The following is a 23,335-nucleotide window of genomic DNA, read 5'->3' as shown; positions in this document are numbered from 1 at the left end:
TTAAAACTACGAACTTCCTAATTTCTCTATTTTTCTTCTACAATGGTTGTCATCATGTCATCTTTGTTGTTTACTGCTTTATTGTCAATACATCTGTACTATTTTGTGGTTAGAATGACAGGGAAGGGCTGTCTTTGCTGTCCACATGGGCTTTAGTAAAGCATTTGACAAGGTACCCCATGGCAGGCTGGTGCAAAAGATGAAATCACATAAGGTCAGGGGTGAACTGGCTTGGCCATAGAATACAGAGGATCGCAGTAGAAGGATGTTTTTCCGAATGGTCTGTAACTAGTGGTGTTCTGCAGGGATCGGTACTGGGACCGCTGCTGTTTGTAATATATATAAATGACTTGGAAGAAAACGTAGCTGGTCTGATTAGCAAGTTTGCGGATGATACTAAGATTGCAGGAGTTGCGGATAGTGATGAAGATTGTCAGAGAATACAGCAGGATATGGATAGGCTGCAAAATTGGGCGGAGAAATGATAGATGGAAATTAACCGTGGCCAAATGCGAGGTGATGCATTTTGGTCGATCCAATTCAATACAAAATAAATGGCAGAACCTTCAGGAGCAGGTCCACAGTTCCTTAAAAGTGGCAGCACAGGTGGAAATGGTGGTAAAGAAGACATATGGCATACTTGCTTTCATCGGAGTGTCGAGTATAAAAGCTCGCAAATTATGTTAGTTATATAGAACATTGGTTAGGCCACGTTTGGGATACGGTGCCCAATTCTGGTCACCACACTACCAGAACGACATGAAGGCTTTGGAGAAAGTACAGAATAGGTTTACCTGCATGTTGCCTGGTTGGAGGGTATTAGGTGCAAGGAGAGATTGAAAAAACTGGGATTGTTCTCCCTAGAGAGATAGAGGCTGAGGGGCGACCTGATAGACGTTTATATAAAATTATGAGGGGTATAGATAGGGTGAACAGTTGGAGGCTTTTTCCCAGGGCGGAAATTACAATTACAAGGGGTCACAAGTTCAAGGTGAGGGGGGTAGGTTCAGTCGAGATGCACGGGGGAAGTTTTTTTTTATACACAGAGGGTGGTGATGGCCTGGAATGCACTGCCAACTGAGGTGGTTGAGGCAGATACGTTCACGACCGTTAAGACTTATCTGGATAGACACATGAACAGACGGGGTATAGAAGGCGGTTGGTCTAGATAGGACGTGATTGGCGCAGGCTTGGAGAGCCGAAGGGCCTGTTCCTGTGCTGTACTGTTCTTTGTACACCAGAAAGCTTTCATGTTTAATCCCTGTAATTAGCCAATGTGCCAATGGAGGTGCTCCAGAGGGTCTCAGTAAGGAAGAATATTAAAGAAGAAATAATCTGGGGTTATCAATTTGGATTGCTACCAAGTCAACTATGGTGAAAAGGATCTATTGACATCAATCCAAAATGAGATTGCAATTAGTTATTATTGGACAGATGAAAAGAGAGCACTCACTGTCCAAGGTCATATGAGAAATGACAACATTGGAGGGCTACCAGTATCAAGTGAATCAAGTTCTCAAGGGCAATTAGGGATGGACAATAAATGCTGGCCTCGCCAGTGATGCTCATATCCTATAAAAGAATATTTTTAAAAAAACGTTACCACATTAATCCCACCTTCAGGAAAATAGGAATATGGAAAAACAGAGGCCTGAATTTTTTGTTCACCATGCGTACACACTGGCTAGGTCTGAAAACAGACAGGAAACACATTCCCGTCCACGTTCAGTCCAGGAGTGCAATTTCACATTGGCTGGCCAATTAGCAGCCACCCAGCCTGAAATATGCTCTGTGAAAAGCGGGCAGAAAGAAAAGGAAGGGCGTGGGCTGGCATTTCTACAGTGTACCCTCAGGGGCTGTGGAGCTGTCTCTGGGAGCTGCTGGCCCATGAAAAATAAATATCAATGTTAAAACTTTGCCATTAGTATCTAGGCAACATAATCAATGTAAGACCTCAAACCTCAGACACATCTGTTAATTTTATTTCAGCCCTGACAGTACATCCCAACCTGGATCAAGGATGCAGCTCAAGTGTGATGGCCACCTGGCTAATCGGCCTGCCTATCAACCGTAAAAGCAGATGGACCATGTAAAATTGCATTCAATTGGCCTCTCAATGGGCAGCACGGTAGCCTTGTGGATAGCACAATTGCTTCACAGCTCCAGGGTCCCAGGTTCGATTCCGGCTTGGGTCACTGTCTGTGTGGAGTCTGCACATCCTCCCTGTGTGTGCGTGGGTTTCCTCCGGGTGCTCCGGTTTCCTCCCACAGTCCAAAGATGTGCAGGTTGGGTGGATTGGCCATGATAAATTGCCCGTAGTGTCCAAAATTGCCCTTAGTGTTGGGTGGGGTTACTGGGTTATGGGGATAAGGTGGAGGTGCTGACCTTGGGTAGGGTGCTCTTTCCAAGAGCCGGTGCAGACACGATGGGCCGAATGGCCTCCTTCTGCACTGTAAATTCTATGATAAATGGACTAAATTGCATGCTTGATTATTGGTGGGCACGCATGCAACTCTTGCACTCACTCACTGACCAAAATATTGAGAGTATGTTATAACTTTGGGATGTGCACCCAGCATCTTCACCTGCGGTTTCACGTGCTTGAGTTGGGAGCGCGCCTGCCCAGTCGACGTAAAATTCTGGCGAAATAGTTTTATATCTTTTTTCTTTTACTCTACTGCCTTAAGCACTTTGTGACATGTCAGACCATAACTTCAAGCAGGCTGATAAATGGGTAATTGAACATGAACTGAGCTCATAATTAAAAATGAGGTAGTTATGTTTAAACATTGATCAAGACTTGGATGTTTACTGTAAATGCAAAACCTAACCAGGCCATTTCAGATTTTCAATGACTGGGGCTGCTGCATGTAGCTACCCCTGCCAGGAAATCTTTTGTCATGCTATGTCACCTTCGTCTGACTTGTGCCATCCTTACACATTCACTGTATCTCAGATGCAAAGGCTTTGGTTCACCCCTTTTTCTGCTGTCCTACAATTTGCCCTGTGGAAGAAATCTCTTTCTGGCTCCAATCAAATAACCAAAATACTAACATTTTTTTTCTGGATGTCACTTTTTAAAGCGTTATTTTGGCACTTGCTATTTCAAGTACCCCTTTATTTACCTTGTGGCCTGCATTAGAATTTTCTTTCAGCCACTACAGTTAGTAAAGAATTCTATCAGGTGAAAGAATATGATAATTGGGTATTCACTAAATTAACAAAGAGTGTTATAAAGATGTGTCAATTACGTTTTCCAACAAAGTAACAGGAGCTAAAGTTGGCATTCTAAAATTCTATGAGTAGATATGAAATTTAGCTAGATAAAGTTATTCCAGAAATATTCAGAAATGAAATGTCCTCATTTGAATAGGCAATGGAATTCAGTTTCCTCAGCAATCAGATGCATTTGAAACATAAATGCTAAATGTCAGAAAAAAATGGAAAACTGTTTCATGTTTTAACTTGCAGATTATAAAAAATAATAAAATGACACAAGAATGTTAAAAATCACTCAATCTTAGGGACATGCCACAATGTTGCTTAAACATTGCAGTCATCGGGAAAGTGCTGAAAAATATTAAGAAGTCTTACAACACCAGGTTAACGTCCAACAGGTTTGTTTCAAACACTAGCTTTTGGAGCACTGCTCCTTCCTCAGGTGAATGAAGAGATATGTTCCAGAAACATATATATAGACAAAGTCAAAGATGCAAGACAATGCTTTGAATGCTGGACTTTAACCTGGTGTTGTAAGACTTACTGTGCTCACCCCAGTCCAACGCCGGCATCTTCACATCGTGAAAAATATTAAGGACGTCTTAGCAATGTATTTAGAAAATCATAGTATGATTAGAACAGTTTATGAAAATGAAAATGTTTAGAGTTATTTGAGGGTGTCGTATGCTTGAATTTCCAAAAGACATTTGATAAGTTGTCACAAAAGGGTTATACACAAGGTTAAGGGCTCATGGAGTTGGGGGTAACATAGCAGGATTGAGGATTGTTAAACAGATAAGAAACAGAGCGTAGGGAAAAATGGGCCATTTTGAATTTGTCAGGCTGTAATCAGTGGAGTGCTGCAAGTATCGGTGTTGGGTGGAGCCTTGGCTAAGAGACTTGGGTGTCCCTGTACACCAGTTGCTGAAAGTAAGCATGCAGGTGCAGCAGGTGGTAAAGAAGGCAAATGGTATTTTGGCCTTCATAGTGAGAGGATTTGAGATCAGGAGTAGGGATGGTCTTTCTGCGATTATATAGGGCCTTGGCGAGACCACACCTGGATTATTGTGCGCAATTTTGGTCTCCTTATCAGAGGACGGATGTTGTTGCTCTGGTGGGAGTGCAGCAATGGTTTATGAGACTGTTCCTGGGATGGCTGGAATGAAGTATGAGGAGAAATTGAGTCAGTTAGGATTATATTTGCTGGAGTTTGGAAGAATGAAGCGGGGGGAGGGGGGGGGGGGGTCTCATAGAAATATATAAAATTCTAACAGGACTAGACAGGGTAGATACAGGCAGGGTGTTCCTATTGGCGTGGGAGTCCAGAACCAGGGGGTCACAGTCTAAGGATATGGCCTAAACCATTTAGGACTGAGATGAAGAGAAATTCCTTCACCCAGCGAGTGGTGAGCCTGTGGAATTCGCTACCACAGAAAGCAGTTTGAGGAGTGGGATATAGCTCTTGGGGCTAAAGGGATCATAGAAACATAGAAAATAGGAGGTGGCGGCCAGTTGAGCCTGCTCTGCCATTGATTATGATCACGGCTGATTATCCAACTCAGTAGCCTGATCCCGCCTTCCCCCCTTATCCTTTGATCCCCTTCGCATTTATGAAGTCAAAGTATACATGTGCAACAAACACAAAAAGTTAGAATGCAGGTTCAGAAATCAGTTAGCAAAGCAAGTGAAATACTGCGTTTATTAAAAACATCTTGCTACAATTGTGCAGGGTTATGGTGAGACCACACCTGGAGTAGTATGTGTAATTTTGGTCTCCAAATTTAAGGAAGGACATACTTGCGTTGCATGCAGTACAGAAAAGTTTCATTAGTATTCCCTGGGATGAGAGGGTTGTCCTTTGAGATGAAGCTGAGTAAACTGAGTCTAAATTCTTAGAAGATTAAAGATCGAAAGGTGATGTTATTGAAATATTCAAGATTATGAAGGAGTTTGACAGGTTACACAGACATTGTTTTTCCGTGGTTGAGGAAGGCCAAGACAAGGGTGTACAGTTTCAGGATACAGGGATAATAATTTCTCACTGGGGTGAGGAGAAATGTTTTCACACAAAGAATTGTGAATCTTTGGAATTCTGTAACGCAGAGGGTTGTGGATGCTCCATCACAGAAGATATTTAAGACTAAGATATTTTGGAATCAGGAAATCTAGGGATATGGGGGGAAGGCAGGAAATGGAGCTGAGGCTGAAGATCAGCCATGATCATGCTGAGTGGCTGAGCAGGTTTGACTGTATGGGACTTCTTCTGCTCCTTTCGCAAATGTTCTCTTTGATTTCTGAATTCCTCACCTGAAGTACTTGGTATCTTCCAATCAAGTAATTTAGATTCTATAAAGTATAAAGTAACCTGGCACTTGAAATTATTTTCTTCTGTATTCATAACTGAATTTTGACATTTTCTGTCTATCCAGGTTACATAGGGCACAGCAAGCGTACCCGGTGTACATTAAATTACGTAGTTACACAATTGATCAAAATAATAAACTGCCACTTACCATCCTCATCATCCTCAGATGGGGAACCTTGGGTTTGTAGGTGAGCTAGTCTAGGGTCTGACTCATTTGGTTTGTGCCACTGAGGTCGACTAAGAGGCCTGATCTGTGAGTGACTGATTGTATGTGCAGTTGCACTTTGAACAGATGAAAGTCCATGGGGATCACCTGGTCTTGCCACGAACTGTGACCGTTGTAGTGCTACATTATAATCTGGAGGTTTCATGCCTGGATGTCGATGACCTTCTTGGAAGTCTGCAATGGGAATTCCAACATACCCTGGAGGTGTTGGTGGTGGTTCTCGATATCGGCCCTCTTTTCGTGCTGTAGTAACACAATATGCGACCATTAGAGATAATTAATTAAAGTGGTATACAATTAAGTCAGGAACTGAAAGCAGATCTATGGAAAAGCATAAAATCAGATGTGGTCTTCACTTAAAATAAAAATAAAAAATCCTGTAATTTCAATTGAAAGAAATAAAAAAAATGATGCTATCTATGAGCAAAGCATAAAGCAGTTGGGTCTTTTAAGAAGTGATTGTTGATGTTGAAGGCAGAAAAATTCAAAATGATACTTTGTCAGGAATATGTAAATCCTGTTAATATTATTAATCAAATAGAAACAGGGCTTTAAAGTTAGATTATTTCTAAAATTAACTGAATGAGTAAAGCTCTTGGACTTCAGTACAGCTTTGTTCAGTAATCTTATTGAAATGTACTTTAAAAATTCAATAGTAAAATAAAGATACTGCATTAAATCTCATTTCTGGGCCCTCTTTCATTTCACCAAGTCAATCATCAGTTCTCCCAGAAATAAAAATGCACAAAACAGCTTTTAGATCTTTGATTTTAAATGAAGTTGAATTAGTCTACGACCAAAGAAATTACATGTTGTTCCTCTGTATAAACCATCCATTACTTGACGAAGTCCATTTGTTAATATACCTTACACCCATAGCATGCTAATCAGTGGTTTACTGAGCATAGTGGAAAGATATCGGTTTTCTTCTTCCTATGTGGTTCAGTGCACATCATTTCAAACCAAGGTCAGATGGCAGTGCTTGACAGCACTGGGCCTGGGAACAGGGTATCTGCCAACCCCATCCTTTGGGAGCAATATATATTGCATTGGAAGGGCACTTGTGAAAGCATAATTTACACAGAAGATTATCCAGTGAATTCAAGCACTACCTGATTTACTTTATGAAACTGATTCTCCTGTCAACTTTTATTAACACATGTTTCTCACATGTAATAAAAGACAATCAGTCAGTACTATTAGCTATTAACCAACTTAGTGGCGATGTTTATATTTGTATAATCTGCATTATTAATCAAATGTACAAAAGATTTACAGAGACTTATTCTAGACAGCTGCTGCTCTGTACACACGCATTTGTAACAATTAATGCTTTGAGTATTTCTGTTTTCTTTGTAAAACTAGTTTATCTTCATCAGTGGACACAGGTAAAACTTCTGGAGCACTGGAAGTGAAGTGCTATGCAGAGATTCAATTTTACACAAATGAGCACCAGAAGCCATCATAGGGGGAAATAAAGTGGGTGCTGAAAGGTAAGAAAAGGAGAGGGGGGAAATTCAACCTCATTAAAAGTATGGACCATTGCTCTGTTAAAGTAAAATTTTAAGACTTTTTGTTTTTAATCCATCTTCTATGGCTTTCCACTGAACAGAACCTACATCCCATTCTATTGGCAAGACCTTGAGAATGGAGGAGAATATAATGGAAATCACCCATCCCTTGCCCTATTTCGGCCCTCCTGGAAGCAAGGTCAGGAATGATAATGGAGCTGGGACTGAACTGGTAAATGGTGCATCTTGGAGGAGTTTTCAACTAGAAGATCATATTGTAATTTTCAGAATTTAATACAACTTATTGGAAAAGAAGTCTCATTTGTCGATGCTTTCTCGGGATTCTGATGGAAGAAGGCCCATATGGAGCATAAACACAAGCACACATCAGCTATCCTGAATGCTTTGAGTCCGTGCTGCAAATTCTATGTAATACTTACCAATGAGACCTTTTGCGGAGGATGAAGATACTGTTATATGAGAAGTCCTAACATTCTGCTTGGGATCTTCTGGAGCTAATGCTGTGCTGCTTCCTTCAGAGTCAAGTGCTACATCCTTTCCACCTCTCCGTTTTATAGTTCCCGTGTCACCTTCAGAATCCTCTGCCCAGTATCCTGTTGTCGATGCCCAGCTGTTTCTGGACTGAGCATGGTCAATGCCATCTCTAGCTTGACTCTGCCTGGTGAATTTTGTGCCACGTTCAGAGAATATGGTTTGGTCCATCTGGTTACCTGAAGTCCACATGGTTGTTAGCCCTGTTCCTTCAGCAGCGGTCTCAAAATGAAGATTCCCCAAACTACTGAGTGTCTCCCAACTTTTCTGGTGCTGAATTGTTTGGATGTTATCATGAGATCCACTTGAACAAGAAGTCCAACTTCCTCGACCACTGTCTGCTGCATCAAGAGAAGTTCGGTCTCCCTGGTCCTGGGTTAACTCCTCCATACTCGGTGAAGACAGTACTGCTTCTCCTGCATACAGACTTCCTTTGCCTTCAGTGCTTGTTGGTGTGTAGGAACTAAATAAGAGAAAGCATTGATTTACATTTGGCAAAAAAAAGCGGCCACTATTTGCGGTCAGCAGCAAAGTGATAACAGTTGCCACTACCCTTTCTGGATTGGTTCACTTTGTGTGTAGTGCAACCCAAATGAGGAAATAATGTAAAATATGAAGTTTGAGCTTTTTCTTTTTTTAAAAGGTGAACCAAATCAATGGTGCGGAATGGTCAAATACAAAATTTAATTCCCTCAACATTGAATCAAGCTTCACCCAATTTAAAATGTCTGTTCTGCATTGAAATTTCCTGTTGGACCCACGCATTAAACCCACAAGGGGGACCTCCTCAAATATTTGAGTTGGACATAGCTCAAGGATCTGAGGCGAAAAGGCTACACATGAATCTACGAGGTCACCCTGTCATCTTCGGTTGTAAGAGATTTAGGTAATGTCAAATAGAGGAAACAGATGATCACTGTTGTTCAGATTGGAAGACTCCAATACTGAAACTTCAGTTCACAAATGACCGAATAATTCACCAGATAAACTGATTGGTCCAAAGCACATATAACACTGACAGAAGATGCAAGGGTTTTGTAGAAAAATTTACTTTATCTTTGGGTGTCTGAATTGGAAATTTTATGAGGGCAAAGTTCATAGGTGCAGGCCACTATCTGAAATGATCAATATACTGGAAAAAATAAATTTCTTCACAGTGATCAGGCAGAAACTGTGGTCCTGAAGTTCAGGCGTGCCTACGTTTGAGTAGGCTGCCAGGGTAGGAGGTGGCACCTACTTCAGGCCACACCTAAGAAAATGGTAGCATAGTAGTTATGTTACTGAACTGGTAAGCCAGAGATCAGAGTTCAAATTTGAGCCAAAGAAGGAGATGCAAGGTAACCAAAAAAGCTTCATTAAAAAATATGGGTTTTAAGGAGGGTGTTAAAACAGGAGAGGCAGACAGTTTAGGGCAGAATTCCAGAATATGGAGCTAAATAGTTGAAATAATAGGTATCGCTGTTAATAGTGTTAAGAGAGGGGACAATAATACCCAAGATGTTGGAGTCAGGCGAATGGAGTTGGGATGAGTGATTACAGTTTTGGAGGAAGTTACAGAGATTAAGGTTGAAAATTTTCAATTTGAGATGTTTGAATGCCTTTTTAAGTCAATGAAGACAGAGGTGATGGGTGAATAGTTCATAATGCATAATCGGATCCAAGCAGCGGAGCGTTTGAAGAGTTGGACAGTGGAGGATGGGAGATCAGCTTGGAGACCATTGGAATGATCAAACCTGAACATGACATCTGCATGGATTAGGGTTTCACTGGCAGGATGCCGGAGGAAGGACAGATGTTACATAGTGGAAGGATTTTATTTATGATGGAAAGGATGTTTTACCAAAAGTTCAGTTCAGCTTTGAACAGGATAGTGATACAGTGAACTGTCTGGTTTAGACTGTAATTGTGGTCAGGGAGAGAATGGAGCTGATGACAAGATTACAGAGTTTGTGGCAGGGTCTGAGGTTGATGACTTTAGTCTCTCAATGTTTAATTCTAAATATTTCCTGCTTCAACATCTCTCCACTCCTGCCCAACTGGGGGGCCTATATTTGCCTGATTCCATTTTTATCCAGAGATCATCTATATTGGCTTTTCCTGCCCTGAGTTGTGTCAGCTGCCCAAGGATCTATCCTCAGCCTCCTCTTATTTCTCACCTACATGCCTGCAACATCCAAGAACTGGCGTCAGTTTTCACAAGCAAGTTGATAGTACCCAACTCTGCCTCACCTTCATTTCTCTCGACGCCTCCACTGTTTCTAAATAATTAAGACTCATTTTATGACATCCAGTACTGGATAAGCAGAAATTTTCTCCAACCAAATATTGGAAAAACCAAAGCCATTGTTTTCGATCCCTGCCACGAACTTCATTCTCTAGTCACTGACTTCATCTTGCTCCCTGGCAACTGTCTGTTCACAGTCCTAGTGTCATATCATATCCCAAATCAGTACATCTGCTGTCGACATCCACATCCATGTCATTTTACCTCTAGACTTGACTATTCCAATGCATTCCTGGCTGACCTTGGACATTCTACCTCCACAAATTCGAGATCACCCAAAACTCTGGTGCCCATGTCCTAACCCATCCCAAGGCTGTTCCCCATCACCATAAAGTTTGTTTTGTACTGTTCCTGTGAAGTACCTCAAGACATTTTATGGTTTAAAGGCACAATATAAATACAAGTTGTTAAGTAAAGTAACTATCTTTGGTCTCTGAACAGATAAACTACACGGAAATTATATATTACCACAAATTAAGTAATTTACTCGTGAAAATATTGTTTTGTAGAATCTCTACAGTGCAGAAAGAGTCCATTCAGCCCATCGATGTCTGCACTGAACCTCTAAACAAGCACCCTACCTCGGTCCACTCCCCTACCCTATCCCTATAACTCTACCTAACCTTTGGACAAAGGGGTAATTTAACATGGCCAATCCATCTAACTTGCACATTTTTGGACTGTGGGAGGAAATCAGAGTACCTGGTGGAAACCTACCCAGACACGGGGAGAACATGCAAACTCCACAGTCACCCAAGGTCGGAATAGAATCCGGGTCCCTGGCTCTGTGAAGCAGCAGTGCTAACCACTATGCCTCCACACCAACGTATTTAACTGCGCGTACTGGGAAGTCAATGATCATAGCAGGGCAATGTTAGAGCTGGCTCCTATCTCCCATAAAAGCAAGGGGGTTGCTTCACAGAAAATGCCACTGTTTACAATGGCAATGTTCCTCATGTGATCAGATAAAGGCAGTACAAGACAGACTTCATGTTTTCACCTTCAACAAGCCACCTACTTAATGGCCTAGCCAGAGTTTAAATGTCGCTAAGTTAGCTGAAAATGTAGGCTTGAATGAAGCAAGCACTTAAGCAGAGAACTTTCTGTAATTCAGTACTTCAAACCATAGATAGGTGTTTGAAAAAAAACCAACAAAAGCGTTCCAACCTTAAACAGTATTGATCTGGGTCAACTGCTGATCGCTTTTCCAGTCTTCTTTCTATACCCAAGCCTAAATTGGAGTCCAAAACACTGACAGAATGTCGCTGTCGGCGGTCATCATGAAGGCTGGCAGATACTGAATCGAAGGAGGAATTGCTGACAATGCTTGAGCGGGAAGAAATTTCACTGTGTCCAGAATCTGAAAAATTATCTGCAGTGGCACTTGGTGCTAATGCAAAGCCTGGAAAAGAGAAAAAAAAAGTTTAATTATTCGGCAGTCAAATCTTAATGCCAGTTGTGTACTTGGAAGAGCTGGAGGTGAAAAAAGCCTGAACTCCATTAGTACGAAAGTACTGGTTCATTTCCATTGACCTGATTAAACCTGGACTGGTATAAAATCAAAACATATTTAGTATAGTGGAGGAAGCCTTCAGAATAAAGGAACTTCTCAGAACAAATACCAAGGGGAAAACAAGGTTGCTCACATCCACATGCTTCTGGTAATAAAAAGCTAATTCTGGATCCAAGATAGAATGGAAGAGGTTTGAACATAAAAACTCATGCTATTTAGCAGGGCTTTATCAAACGTTTGCCAATCTTATATCGGCAATATAAGATTGTTGAAAAATAATTCATGGTGCTGAAACGTTGGCATTAGATGAGAGAATATGCCATTTCACATGTTTAAAAAAAAAGAATTTAGAGTGCCCAATTCATTTTTTTCAATTAAGGGGCAATTTAACATGACCAGTCCACCTACCCTGCACATCTTTTGGTTGTGGGGGCGAAACCCACGCAAACACGGGAAGAATGCACAAACTCCACACGAACAGTGTCCCAGGGCCGGGATTGAACTTGGGACCTTGGTGCCGTGAGGCAGCAGTGCTAACCACTGCGCCACTGTGCTGCCCACCTTTTACATGGTTGGTAGTATAAAATTTCAACCTCATAGGACCAATTAACTATTGTCACAAATATAGAAAATATTGGAAGTCTAGCATATTAAGCAATAGGGAATGTTTCAAAAACGTAGGACTACAAGGTAAAATAATTACCTACCAATTGCTGCACGTCAACATTGCTCTTTTAAGAATACCTGCCCGAAATTGGGTGAAGGTAAATTCAATCAGACCTTTGAAAAGGGAACTGGATAACTACCTGAAGAGAAAAAGTTTGCACTGGTACAGACAGGATGCGCTGTATAGCTGCCTTCTCTGCTGTAACCATTACTGCACTTCTTGCAGGGGGTGAATTTTGAAGGTCTTTCACACAATTGACATCCTGTCGTGGCAGCTGAGAATCCTTTTTCAGCCCCTTCTGCCCTCCCACGTAAACAGGGCAGCTTTGCCACAGCTGAGAGACTGACTTTCCCACAATTAATTGGTGCATTAAATTCAGTCCAATGTGTGATTGAATTCTCAATGAGATTAATCATTGCATCTGACATTGCTCCAAAACATTGCAAGCCATCTTCACAATGAATAATTTGCACCTCTGGACTATTATTTCTACTATTGCTCAAGTGAACGGAGGCAATTAGAAATATTGCCCACTCAATTCAGTAAACTATGTTTGTTTTTAAAGTTTCACTTATATTTTTTAATGCTTGATGCAAGACATGAAGCATTTACTAGTTTCTTTTTAAGCATCTCTTAATCATTTGAGCATTTTAAAAAAGGTGACTGACTGTACATTTGAGGTGGTTACATTTTATTTCCCTTCCTGCTGGTTGTAGCTCAGGTCTTCGTACAACTGATGAATTGTTAAATAAAACAAATAAATTATGAAAATATTAAGCAATTGAATCCTACTTGTAGAAGGATAAAAACAGTTTCAGAAAATGCTGCGACGTTCCAGACATGTTATGTGACCATTTTCCTCTCTGATTGTCAGTGCACCCAGTTTCTGAAAATTAACCGTGTTATTTTATATGATTATCTATGTTCAAGTATACTCTGATTTTTTTCTGGCCACTCTGTTCCTTATTTACCCAGGTCAAAACTGCATACTGCGATTGTGATTTTCAAACAAACGTAATTATACGGTCATCTAGTCATACATATCTTGGCTAATTAAAATTCTTGCTTTAAAATGACAGTAGGTTCTCGTCTTCTACTTAAATACCCTAAGACTACCAACCACCTCCCACAACCCCCGCCCCAACCAATCTGGTACATTTTTCTTTATACAACAACCCCACCTATCCCATAGGTCCGTGGTGCATTGTTATTCTTGTTACTGTTTTCACTTCCAAGAGAGGATGAAGAGCCTGATAGGTCCGACTGTCTGGAGCCATGAGATCTCAGCTTACTGCCACCTGACAAACAGGATGAGAAAACCAATTTAGAAATCAAATCTGACACTCACTGAATCTCCCTTGAACAGAACCAGGCTCTCATTTATCCAGACAACCTTCACAGCGGTGAAGTCAGCCTGACTAATTCAGAGAAAGTTCTTCAGGACTTTAACTAAGAATAATTAGATGGCAGAAAGTTTAAGTTTTCTCTCTCCACAAAAAAATGCCAGATTATCTACAATATTAAATGATTGCACGCACAAAAACTCCAAATGTTTACAAAATAACTGCCATGTGCTCTAACTGGCAAATTCACAGTACATCAGATAGTCATATCCTGGCATGGGTCAAGGCCTACATTGTTAAATGGCATGTCCTCATACTGGTTATTTGTACACTGCCAATGTTTTAACACTTTTGTCTTAAAATGAAAAACATGACCAGATTTACTTGAATCTTTACAGGAAGAATATGCACATTTTCACAATCATGTAATCTGGTGAATATCTGGAGTCAGTATAGTTTTCAACAACACCCTTTAACTACATAACAGTGAAAAATATAAGCACTGCTTTCTTGTATGGGTCACAGCTTGGAAGAAGTCAAAATTCCTAAATTGGAAGAAAGGAGTTTCAACCTCTTTGATTCGGAAAACAGGATTGGACAATGTTTTCCAATAAGTTTTCCACAAGTAACCTGCTCGTGGGGCGAATTCCTATTGAAATGTTCTGGGTCACTTATGAGATGATGGTTCTATTCAAGGACTTACCGAATCCTTTCAAAGCAGAAGCATAAAGGCTGAACTAAAAATCACCTAACTCAATTGTAAAACACTAGGCTCTATCATGCTGTGTTAGTTAGCTAAGCAGCTATTAGTTGATACAGTGATGGTGGCAAAATATTTAAACATTTATACTCTCACAAGGTCACATAATTATGCAATACAAGACCTGAGCCAACAAGTGGAACAGGGGAAACAGAACTTTTTTTCCTCACAATTTACAATTGGATTGCTGCCGTGCAGGTCAATTGTTGTTTGAAATGAAGAGGTACAAATTTTAAGCACAAAGTAAATGCACCTGTGGTAGCTTAAATTATTTCTATAGAAGTATGGTGAATGGAGAAACTGCTGAATTACTTCCATCATTACAAACAATAAAATTTACAAAGCACTTGGAGCCAGTTGCAATAGATAGTATCAGAGGTGTGAAAATAGATGGTACAATATTTTAATACAACATTTGATAATAGTAGGTTAAATGTAATAAGCTATTTGTAAAATAGCTTTGCCATTTGTCAGTAGAACCATGTTTATTAGCCTATGAGAAGCTTCTTTCCGTTTTGAAAAAATAACCATTGGGTAACTTATAACTAGCAAGCACCATGGACTGGATTTTAAAGTAGTATTGAGTCCAGATTGGAGGCAGGTGTGTACGCAATTTGGCGCCACCAACCACCATAATCCTGGCCCTGAGTGATTTTGGAGGAGGGTGACTCAGGTTCGGATTTGCTGCCCGCTAGGAAGCATGGTACAGTCAATTAAGGCCAATTATTGACATTGAATAGTCCCTATTCCCATACTGACTGCAATTTCCAGCTGGCATTGCGGGCAACCCACATTTGGCCTGGACTATGTCCTCTCCCCAAATGAATAACAGCTGGGCTACAACTGCGGTTTCTGCAGTCATCTGGAGGGTTACTCTTCCAAGATCATAGTAGGCAGCTGTGGCTTTTTAATACATCAGGATAAAATCACCTTCCTTTGTCCCTCGCAGTCTTCATCTTCAGGATTGGCAGTTGTCACCTTGGTCGGGTGTGACCATCAATCGAAGCCTGCCCTCAGGCTTGAATTGGATGGTGACCGTGCTCCATGGCCTTTAATTGGCCGAAGATTTGAAAATCTCGATGTCTACAGCATTTGTAGGGTGGGAATCCGGAATTAGGTGCCATCTCTGGTTTATGACAACTGATTGGAAATCCAGCCCCAGATATCTCTTAATACAAGTGCACATACCACATGAATGACCACCATAGGGTAGAGAAGTGCCTTCGGGCAAATGGGGTAAGTAGACAAAAATATGCATATAGTAGACTGAAAATCTCAGATCATACCAGTGACTCTGTCACATCTCATTAGTTAATACACTGGTTTTTCATGGATTTGGGAATGGGCCCATCATGGGATCTGGTGCATTTTCTTTCTAAGATACTACCTTTCCTTGGTGAGGTCTGAGGAGACGTGGGAGGAGACGATAGCTGAGATGATGTATTTGATATAGTATCTTCCGCCTGCTTTTTATTCCGATCTAAATTTGCTTCTTCAGACAAGGACAGTATTTTCTTCAAAGCTTGAGGAGAATGTGTACCTTGATGACAGAAATTAAAGTAGTAATGCAGATAAGGTAATCTTTTTCAGTGCAACATGCAAAAAGCAAAATAATATTACAATTATAAAGTAAAGCTATTTGAATTTTCAAGTCCTTATAAGAAAAACGTCCTATTGCACTGAACTGACTCTTCAGAAAGGTTAGTTTTCATACATTTTCATTCATTTGTGGAAGGAAAAAAATCACAAACACTCAGTTCAAAAGCATAGCAGAAAATTATTCTCAAAATTCTATTACCAAATGGAGGGAGGTCTTTAACTTGCACTTTCTTGCGTGATGGATACAATGAGACGGCTGGGACCTGGAGGGCCTGATTTACTTTCTGCTGTTGCTGTTTCTGATGTTGCACTCCTGATCTTGCAGCGACTGGAGATGTATCTGAAAGTTTTCCTACTTTCTTTTCACCTGTGCTTTTGGGTACTAGATGGCAATGAAGAAAAAATATATGTGTACAGATTACACTGAAAATGCAAGATTCCAACGTACAATTTTAAAACACTTAGTTTGCTGACACTTATAAAGAAATGCATACCTCAGATTGGGGTAATGAAATATGATGGAATTAGCTTTACCTGCAAACATTTTGATATTGCTTGATTTTACTTTCATTTTTGGTCCTTGTTTTTTTGATTCAAAAGTGCAACATTGGGCTGAATTTAATGAGTAGGGTGGTGGCCTTGCCCACCGGCTTAACGCTCCAAAGCTATTAACGGAAGCCCCAATGGCATTAAATCCCAAAGGCACATACCTGCTTGCCATCAGGATTCCCAGGACTTTAGAGGCAAAGACTCCACCTCATAGAGCTAATCTGAATGGTGGCCACTGCTGGGACTGCAGTAGGCCTAGGACCAGGAGCAGGCTGGATGCCCAGAGGAAAATTAAGTTGGTTGGGTTCTCTGGGGCCAGTGAGGGGCTCGACACATTGTGGGGCACAGGCGGTTATTTTCCCCCCGGTGCTCATTCAGAGGGATACTGCAATACCACCCCCTCCCCATGCCACCACCACCCAAACCTGCAGGTAGGTTTCCAGGGAACCCGAACCCACCACTGGTCCGTGGCAGAATATCAATGGCAGAGATGAGGCATTTACGGACCTTAATTGGCTTAGGGATGGGAAGGCCTACCTCAACCGTCCCTGCCTTTGACTTAATTGAAAGTTGGAAAGGACCTTTTTAAATCACAATAATTGCCCTGCAGTTTTAGAAGTTGAGAAGAAGGAATAAACAAATGACTATGAAGACAGATAGAATAAACTGCAATGCCAGTGTGCTTTACCAGAAGGAGCCCTTAATTCTAGCCATGTATTTTCTTCAGTTAGGGCTTGAGCAGAAAGTGAAGATTGCTCTGTAACCCAGTAAACCAACCAGTCTAATACTTTTACAACAAAATATTTCTTAAATTTACCTTCCTAACCGCCAACTGAACCTGCATATTAACCTTAAGAGAATCCTGAACTCAGACTCCCAAGTCCCTTTGTGCTTCTGATTTCCGAAGCCGTTTCCCATTTAGAAAATAGTTTATGCCTCTATTCTTCCTATCAAAGTGCACAAACTCACGCTTTTCTACACTGTATTCTATCTGTCACTTCTTTGCCTATTCATCTAACCTGTCCAGGTCTTTTTGCAACCTCCCTGCTTTCTCAACACAACCTGTCCCTCTGCATATCTTTGTATCATCTGCAAACTTAGCAACAGTACCCCCAGTTCCTGCTCCCAGACCATCAATGTATATTATGAATAGCTGAGGTCCCAACTGACCCCTGGGAACACCACTAGTCCACTGGTTCTCCTTTGTCTAACCTCCTTGTTACCTCCTCAAAGAATTCTAACAGGTTTCTCAATCATGACCTCCCCTTGACAAAACCATGTTGACGTTGCCCTATTTTACTATGCACTTCCAAATACTCCGAAATCTCATCTTTAATAATGGAGTCTAAAATCGTACCAATGACTGAAGTCAGGCTAACTGTCCTATAATTTTCCGTCTTCTGCCTCCCTCCCTTCTTAAACAGGGTGTTATATTAGCCACTTTCCAGTCCTCTGGAACCCTCCCTGCCTCCAGTGATTCCTGAAAGATCACCACCAATGCCTCCGCAATCTCCTCAGCTATCTCCTTCAGAACCCTGGGGCGTAATCCATTTGGTCCAGGTGATCTATCCACTTTCAAACCTTTTAGCTTCCAAAAAGTTCATTTCTGCTTCTCCTGGTGTCATGCCTTTCTCCTTACCGATGGCCACTACACTCACCTCTGCCCACCGATTCTCTTGAAGTTCTGGTATGCCATTGGTGTCTTCCACTGTGAAGACTGATGCAAAGTACCTATTCAGTTCCTCTGCAAATTGTTTGTTTCCTATTATTACTTCTCCAGCCATATTCTCCAGTGGTCCAATGCCCATGCTTGCCTCTCTCTTACCTTTTATATATCCAAAAAACTTTTGTACTCTTCATTTATATTACTAGCTAGCTTATACCCATATTTCATCTCCCCCCCCTCCCTTTATTGCTTTTTTGGTTGTCCTCTGCTTGCTTTTAAAGGCTTCCCACTAATCCTTGCCACATTGTATGCTTTTTCTTTAGTTTTTATGTTGACCCTGACTTCCCTGTCTTGTATTCCTTTTCTATCTCCTGATTTATTTTCGGTCCTACATCCTGACTACTGCTAGGGGCCTGTATGTAACTCCCATCAGGGTCTTTTTTCCTTTGCGAATCCTCAACTCTATCCACACAGATTGTACGCATTCTGACCTTATATTGATTTAATTTAATTTCTTACGAACCAGGATACCCTGCCTCCTATGCCTTTCTGCCGGTCCTTTTGATATGACACAGATCCTTGGACATTTCGATCCCAGCTCTGATCCTCTTGAAGCCACGTCTCGGTGAGGCCCACATCGAACCTGCTCATTTCAATGTGCGCTACAAGCTCACCAGACAGTTCGTGTGAGCAGTGGCCTTAAAATGATTTTAAACACAGCTCCATATAAAAGTCAACACATTAAAGCGTCTGAGTCCTTGGACTACCCAGAGTCACCACCACTTTAAATCAGTAGTAATTGTTAAAAATCAAACTCTGGCTCTATATTTCACTATTTTGTGAAGTTACCATGATATATGTCAACTACATCCAGGACTTATGGCTGCACATTTTCCCGAATTCATGAAAGTACTGATTGTTTTAAGATGCACATATTTTGGTGGATGTTCACACTTGTCCATGATTTGAGACATAAGTTACCCAGTTCTTTAAATTCTCAGTTTCCCAATTTAAACACCATCAGCAATGTTTAACTCAAACGTGTTTCTATTTATTTTTCTACATAAAACTTCCATGGCTGAAACCAAATTTCACATAATCAATGCAGCAACAGTAGAATGGTTAATAAATGTGACCTGTAACTACCAAATAAAACAGAAACTGAGTTTTAAACATGTACTTTTGGCAATATGTCTACAGTATTACAACATAATCAATCTGTCTCTTTACTTCTTGCTGATAGTAATACTTACCTGAAATTGTAAAATAATGAATAAAATGATTAGTGCAACTAAATTTATAAGCCATGAAGATGATCGCATTAGATAGTGTGATTGTGATGAATGTAGGAAATTATTACATATTGTATTTTGTTGTAATAATGTCATTAAAACCCTGGGTTCAAATATATACAAGCAGTATGTCTATGATAGTTGTAATTAAGGGGTTGCAAAGGTTAAATAATCCTTGATTTTAATTATTTACTTGTTTACATATGGAAGACTAATGGAATATATGCTTTATGCTTGGGATACAGGTGATGTAATGAATGGGAGGAGCCAGGTCTGTCTGTAGTTTGCAGCTTGCCATAGGATTTTAGTCTGACAAGACAGAAAATTTTCAGGTTGATCCTGAAAGGGACTCTCTCCAAAGTTCTGCACAGAGAAGAAAGAAATCTTGATTGCTAGCTTATGTGGCATTTGAACCAAATTGGGTTGCTTAATTGGAATATACAGTGACAAGTGTAGATAGTGAGTTAAAGTTTCCCCCCCTTTTATTTAAGAACCGTTTTAACTGTTAATTGTAAGGCTATGTCCTTGCTGTTGATATAGTTAATTCAATTTTTAAATTAAAGTTTGTTTTACCATAAAATATACCTATTGGTCAGTGTTATCACTCCTATGGTTCAGTACTCTTCCCTCACAGTCTTACAAATTGTAAGGATTTTGTTACAATTCGAAAGTTCAAAATATAATAGGCTTTGAAGAAGTGAAATGGGGTGGTTTGAACTGTAATATTAATGAACATTTCGGTGCTGATAGCTTAAACTGGTTCAATCAAGAAGATAGCTTCTGCCCACGTACCTGCCTGCTGTTTTATTGGTGCTCACCAATTTTCTAAAGAATCATTTTCAAAGCCCTTTTCAAAAAAATTCTAGATTTATCATTAACACATTTTTGCATATTTTAAATCTATCTTCCAGCACTATAAACATTTTGCAGAAATAGCCAAGAGACCTGACTTGAAATTGTTGAACCTGTACTTGTAAATTAAATTATTGTTGTTGAAACCTCATTAAGAACCAATGCCAAGAAGATGATGAAATGTGGATCAAGAAATAGTCATATGCCCCAGAACAACTATTTCTATTTCTTTCGTAAAACCATGTAAAATCTGGTTTACTGTGGATGCAACCTGACCCAGGCACTCTCCTCCAAGGAAATGTCCTAGAAATTTTCTTCCAGTCATCCAAGAGATAAAAAAGTTCAAACACCTATGTAATCTTACATCCTATGTTATGCACTACAAGTCTGTTACTTTTGTAGGCATGACATTTTCAAACACACAGTAGCTCAGGGAGCCATCATGTTGCTATTTGATTATCACCTCTGACTTTACTTTACAACTGTACATCCCCTTCCTAGCCATATTTGTCCATGTGGTGCTAATCAACACAGCACTGTCATGTAGTCCATTCTGGACACAAAAGCACAATACAGATCCTAAAAATCTGAAATAAAACCACTAAATGTTGCAAAAACTCAGCAGACTTGGCAGCCTCTGGGGAGAAAGAAAAAGAGTTAAATTTTCAGCTCGGTGGCCTTTCATCAGAACTGAGAAAAGTTTGAAATATAATAGGTTTTGAAGAAGTGAAATGGGGTGGTTTGAACTGTAATATTAATGAACATTTCAGTCCTGATAGCTTAAATTGGTTCAGACAAGAAGATAGTCACTCTCTTAGATCTGCAAAATGAACAGCAATGACAGCAGCTTCAATTTGAAATTTGATTGGCATATTAGTCATGAAATGTGGTTCACTCAACGGATAATTAAAATTTGGCTTTTAAAGGAAATCTTTAAGCATTATATTTATTTGAAACACAGCCTGGAACATTATAAATTGCTCTTGATGATCACAAAGAATTTGAAATCCTATTTTCATAAGGGATTACCTAATTCTAATTATGCAGAAGAACCATAATATAAATTACTAACAAAATGTGACATTGAAAGTCAAGATTACTGTTATTTTTATCAACTATTTCAAAACCGTAATTTATTAATTTTCACACCTGAAATGAAGTTGAATGTTCCTTTAACTAACAACTTTATGAAATCTGATATAATGCAAATCAATCAACATTTCGTCAAAGAACATTAAAACAAAATTGTGACTTACACGTATTAGTACTTGGCTCACACTGCATTGAGAGTGCCTGCAGGCTTTCTTCATCCATATCCAGAGTAAGGTTTGCAAGGTATTGTTTTACTTTCCGAGCCATCTGTGCATCTTCATAGAGTTTCTTGGCATTGAGAAATGAGCTGCGGCGTACCCGTTTTTTGTGTCCCCCTGCCTGTACCACATCCAGCACAGCAGCATTTGTACTGCCCTGGCTAAGCGACCTGCCACAGTGAAGAGAAAGAGAGAGAGATGCCGCTGGTTTCAGCATGGAAGGTCAAAGACTGGGACATGCAAAGGTCAGATTGAGGTCAGTCTTGTTCAAGCTCAAAATAACACATGCCTCATTCCATAAGTCAGACAGACAAAAATGAAAGAAAAGGAATGAAGAGTGAAAGAAAAATAAAATACAGCAACTACTCTGCAGATAATCCTATTCTGCTTCAAGTTGGGAACCAAAGTTTACACCACTATAAGCATCTCTGCCCTCTAGTTTAAAAGAAATTACAACTCCGGCAAAAGAGTTGGAGTAGGATCGAAGCTCATGCAGGACTAATATTAAACAGCAGCTGTAATAAATCCTGACTACATTAAAAACTAAATTGTCAAATTGTCTTAATATTACTCTATGCCACTTGATGGTTAGCAAGAAGGTGCAGTCCCTTTTGTTCTCGTAGTTTGGAACTTCTACACATGATCAAAAAAACAAATACAGTAATGCACTGCATTCCATTCAAAGCTTAGCCCAAAAGTCACTGAATGCTGAGACTTCAAAAATCGCTCCGATCACCTGAGTTACCAGGGTTTCCCTAATCATAGGTGCATATTTAGAATACAACTTTACAATAAAAATTACATTGATAGTATTTTTAAAATGTATAAATACCTATCAAAATTTTTGCTGTAAAAGGAAATTAAGTTACAATAGATAAAAACAAATGTTTACATTTACAAGCATCCAAATTTATTAATTTGCACCTCTATTAACTACTGTCAAGCCCAGGATTAAACTGACCCACTGATTAAACCAGATACAAGCCTAACATGAAACTGAAACACTGATGGAACCAGAAGGCAAACCCAAGCCCCCTAATGATTTAGGAACGGTAGGATAAGCATATCGTAATTATAATACATAATTGCCCACAAATTTACAGCTGCCAATTAAATCCATTGTCTATCCATAAAATATTTACTTTGAATAGTTATTGTCTCTCTGGATATATAGATATGAATTTTGTTTTCAAACCATCGTTAAATGTGCAACTTCTAAGGGACTGGGGTGCTTTAATGATTCTGAAGTTATTGCTTCTGAAGTCACTCAAATTACCTTAGTAGCCTAAGCAATGTTAGAATAGACTCATGTGAGTAGTTAAAGATCATTCAATATGAGGCCAGAGCACAAAAGGGTTAAACTGAAAAATGTCAAAGCTTAAAGGAAGCAGAGGGAAAATGCAAGCTGTTAACAAAAAAATGTCCTTGGTGCCTGCAGTACACCACTTACCCCAGACTTCTCCACTTCTTCTTCCTGTAAGTGAGAGCCATGAATATTGAAGCGTGGATTAAGAAGAAAGACAGAGAAAGATCACAAGCTCAGACAGAAAAGACCAGGTCTCAGACAAGCAGTAACAGAAGCCAAGGGACATAACACAGCCTGGTCACTTCAGTCGTCACAACACAG

General features: G+C 40.0%; 1 protein-coding gene across 14 annotated transcripts in view; it reads right to left on the bottom strand.

Annotated features, from left to right (window-relative positions):
* Positions 1-23,335, bottom strand: part of rapgef2 (Rap guanine nucleotide exchange factor (GEF) 2) — a 562,209-nt gene that overhangs the window by 55,208 nt on the left and 483,666 nt on the right. For 9 of the 14 annotated variants that reach the window (XM_038792314.1, XM_038792318.1, XM_038792316.1 and 6 more), the window contains 8 exons: positions 23,159-23,182; positions 21,655-21,878; positions 16,239-16,421; positions 15,828-15,980; positions 13,519-13,635; positions 11,325-11,559; positions 7,762-8,336; positions 5,733-6,053 (listed from right to left, as the gene is read on the bottom strand). In XM_038792314.1, coding sequence (XP_038648242.1) covers positions 5,733-6,053; positions 7,762-8,336; positions 11,325-11,559; positions 13,519-13,635; positions 15,828-15,980; positions 16,239-16,421; positions 21,655-21,878; positions 23,159-23,182 — 1,832 coding nt within the window. The remainder of the gene's footprint in view (positions 1-5,732; positions 6,054-7,761; positions 8,337-11,324; positions 11,560-13,518; positions 13,636-15,827; positions 15,981-16,238; positions 16,422-21,654; positions 21,879-23,158; positions 23,183-23,335) is intronic. The other 5 variants (XM_038792320.1, XM_038792326.1, XM_038792315.1 and 2 more) reach the window with 4 other exon arrangements.

Source organism: Scyliorhinus canicula, chromosome 3 (assembly GCF_902713615.1).
Source record: "Scyliorhinus canicula chromosome 3, sScyCan1.1, whole genome shotgun sequence".
Taxonomy (NCBI): Eukaryota; Metazoa; Chordata; class Chondrichthyes; order Carcharhiniformes; family Scyliorhinidae; genus Scyliorhinus; species Scyliorhinus canicula.
Note: the sequence above shows the minus strand (reverse complement) of the source record. Positions and strands in the feature narration are given on the sequence as shown.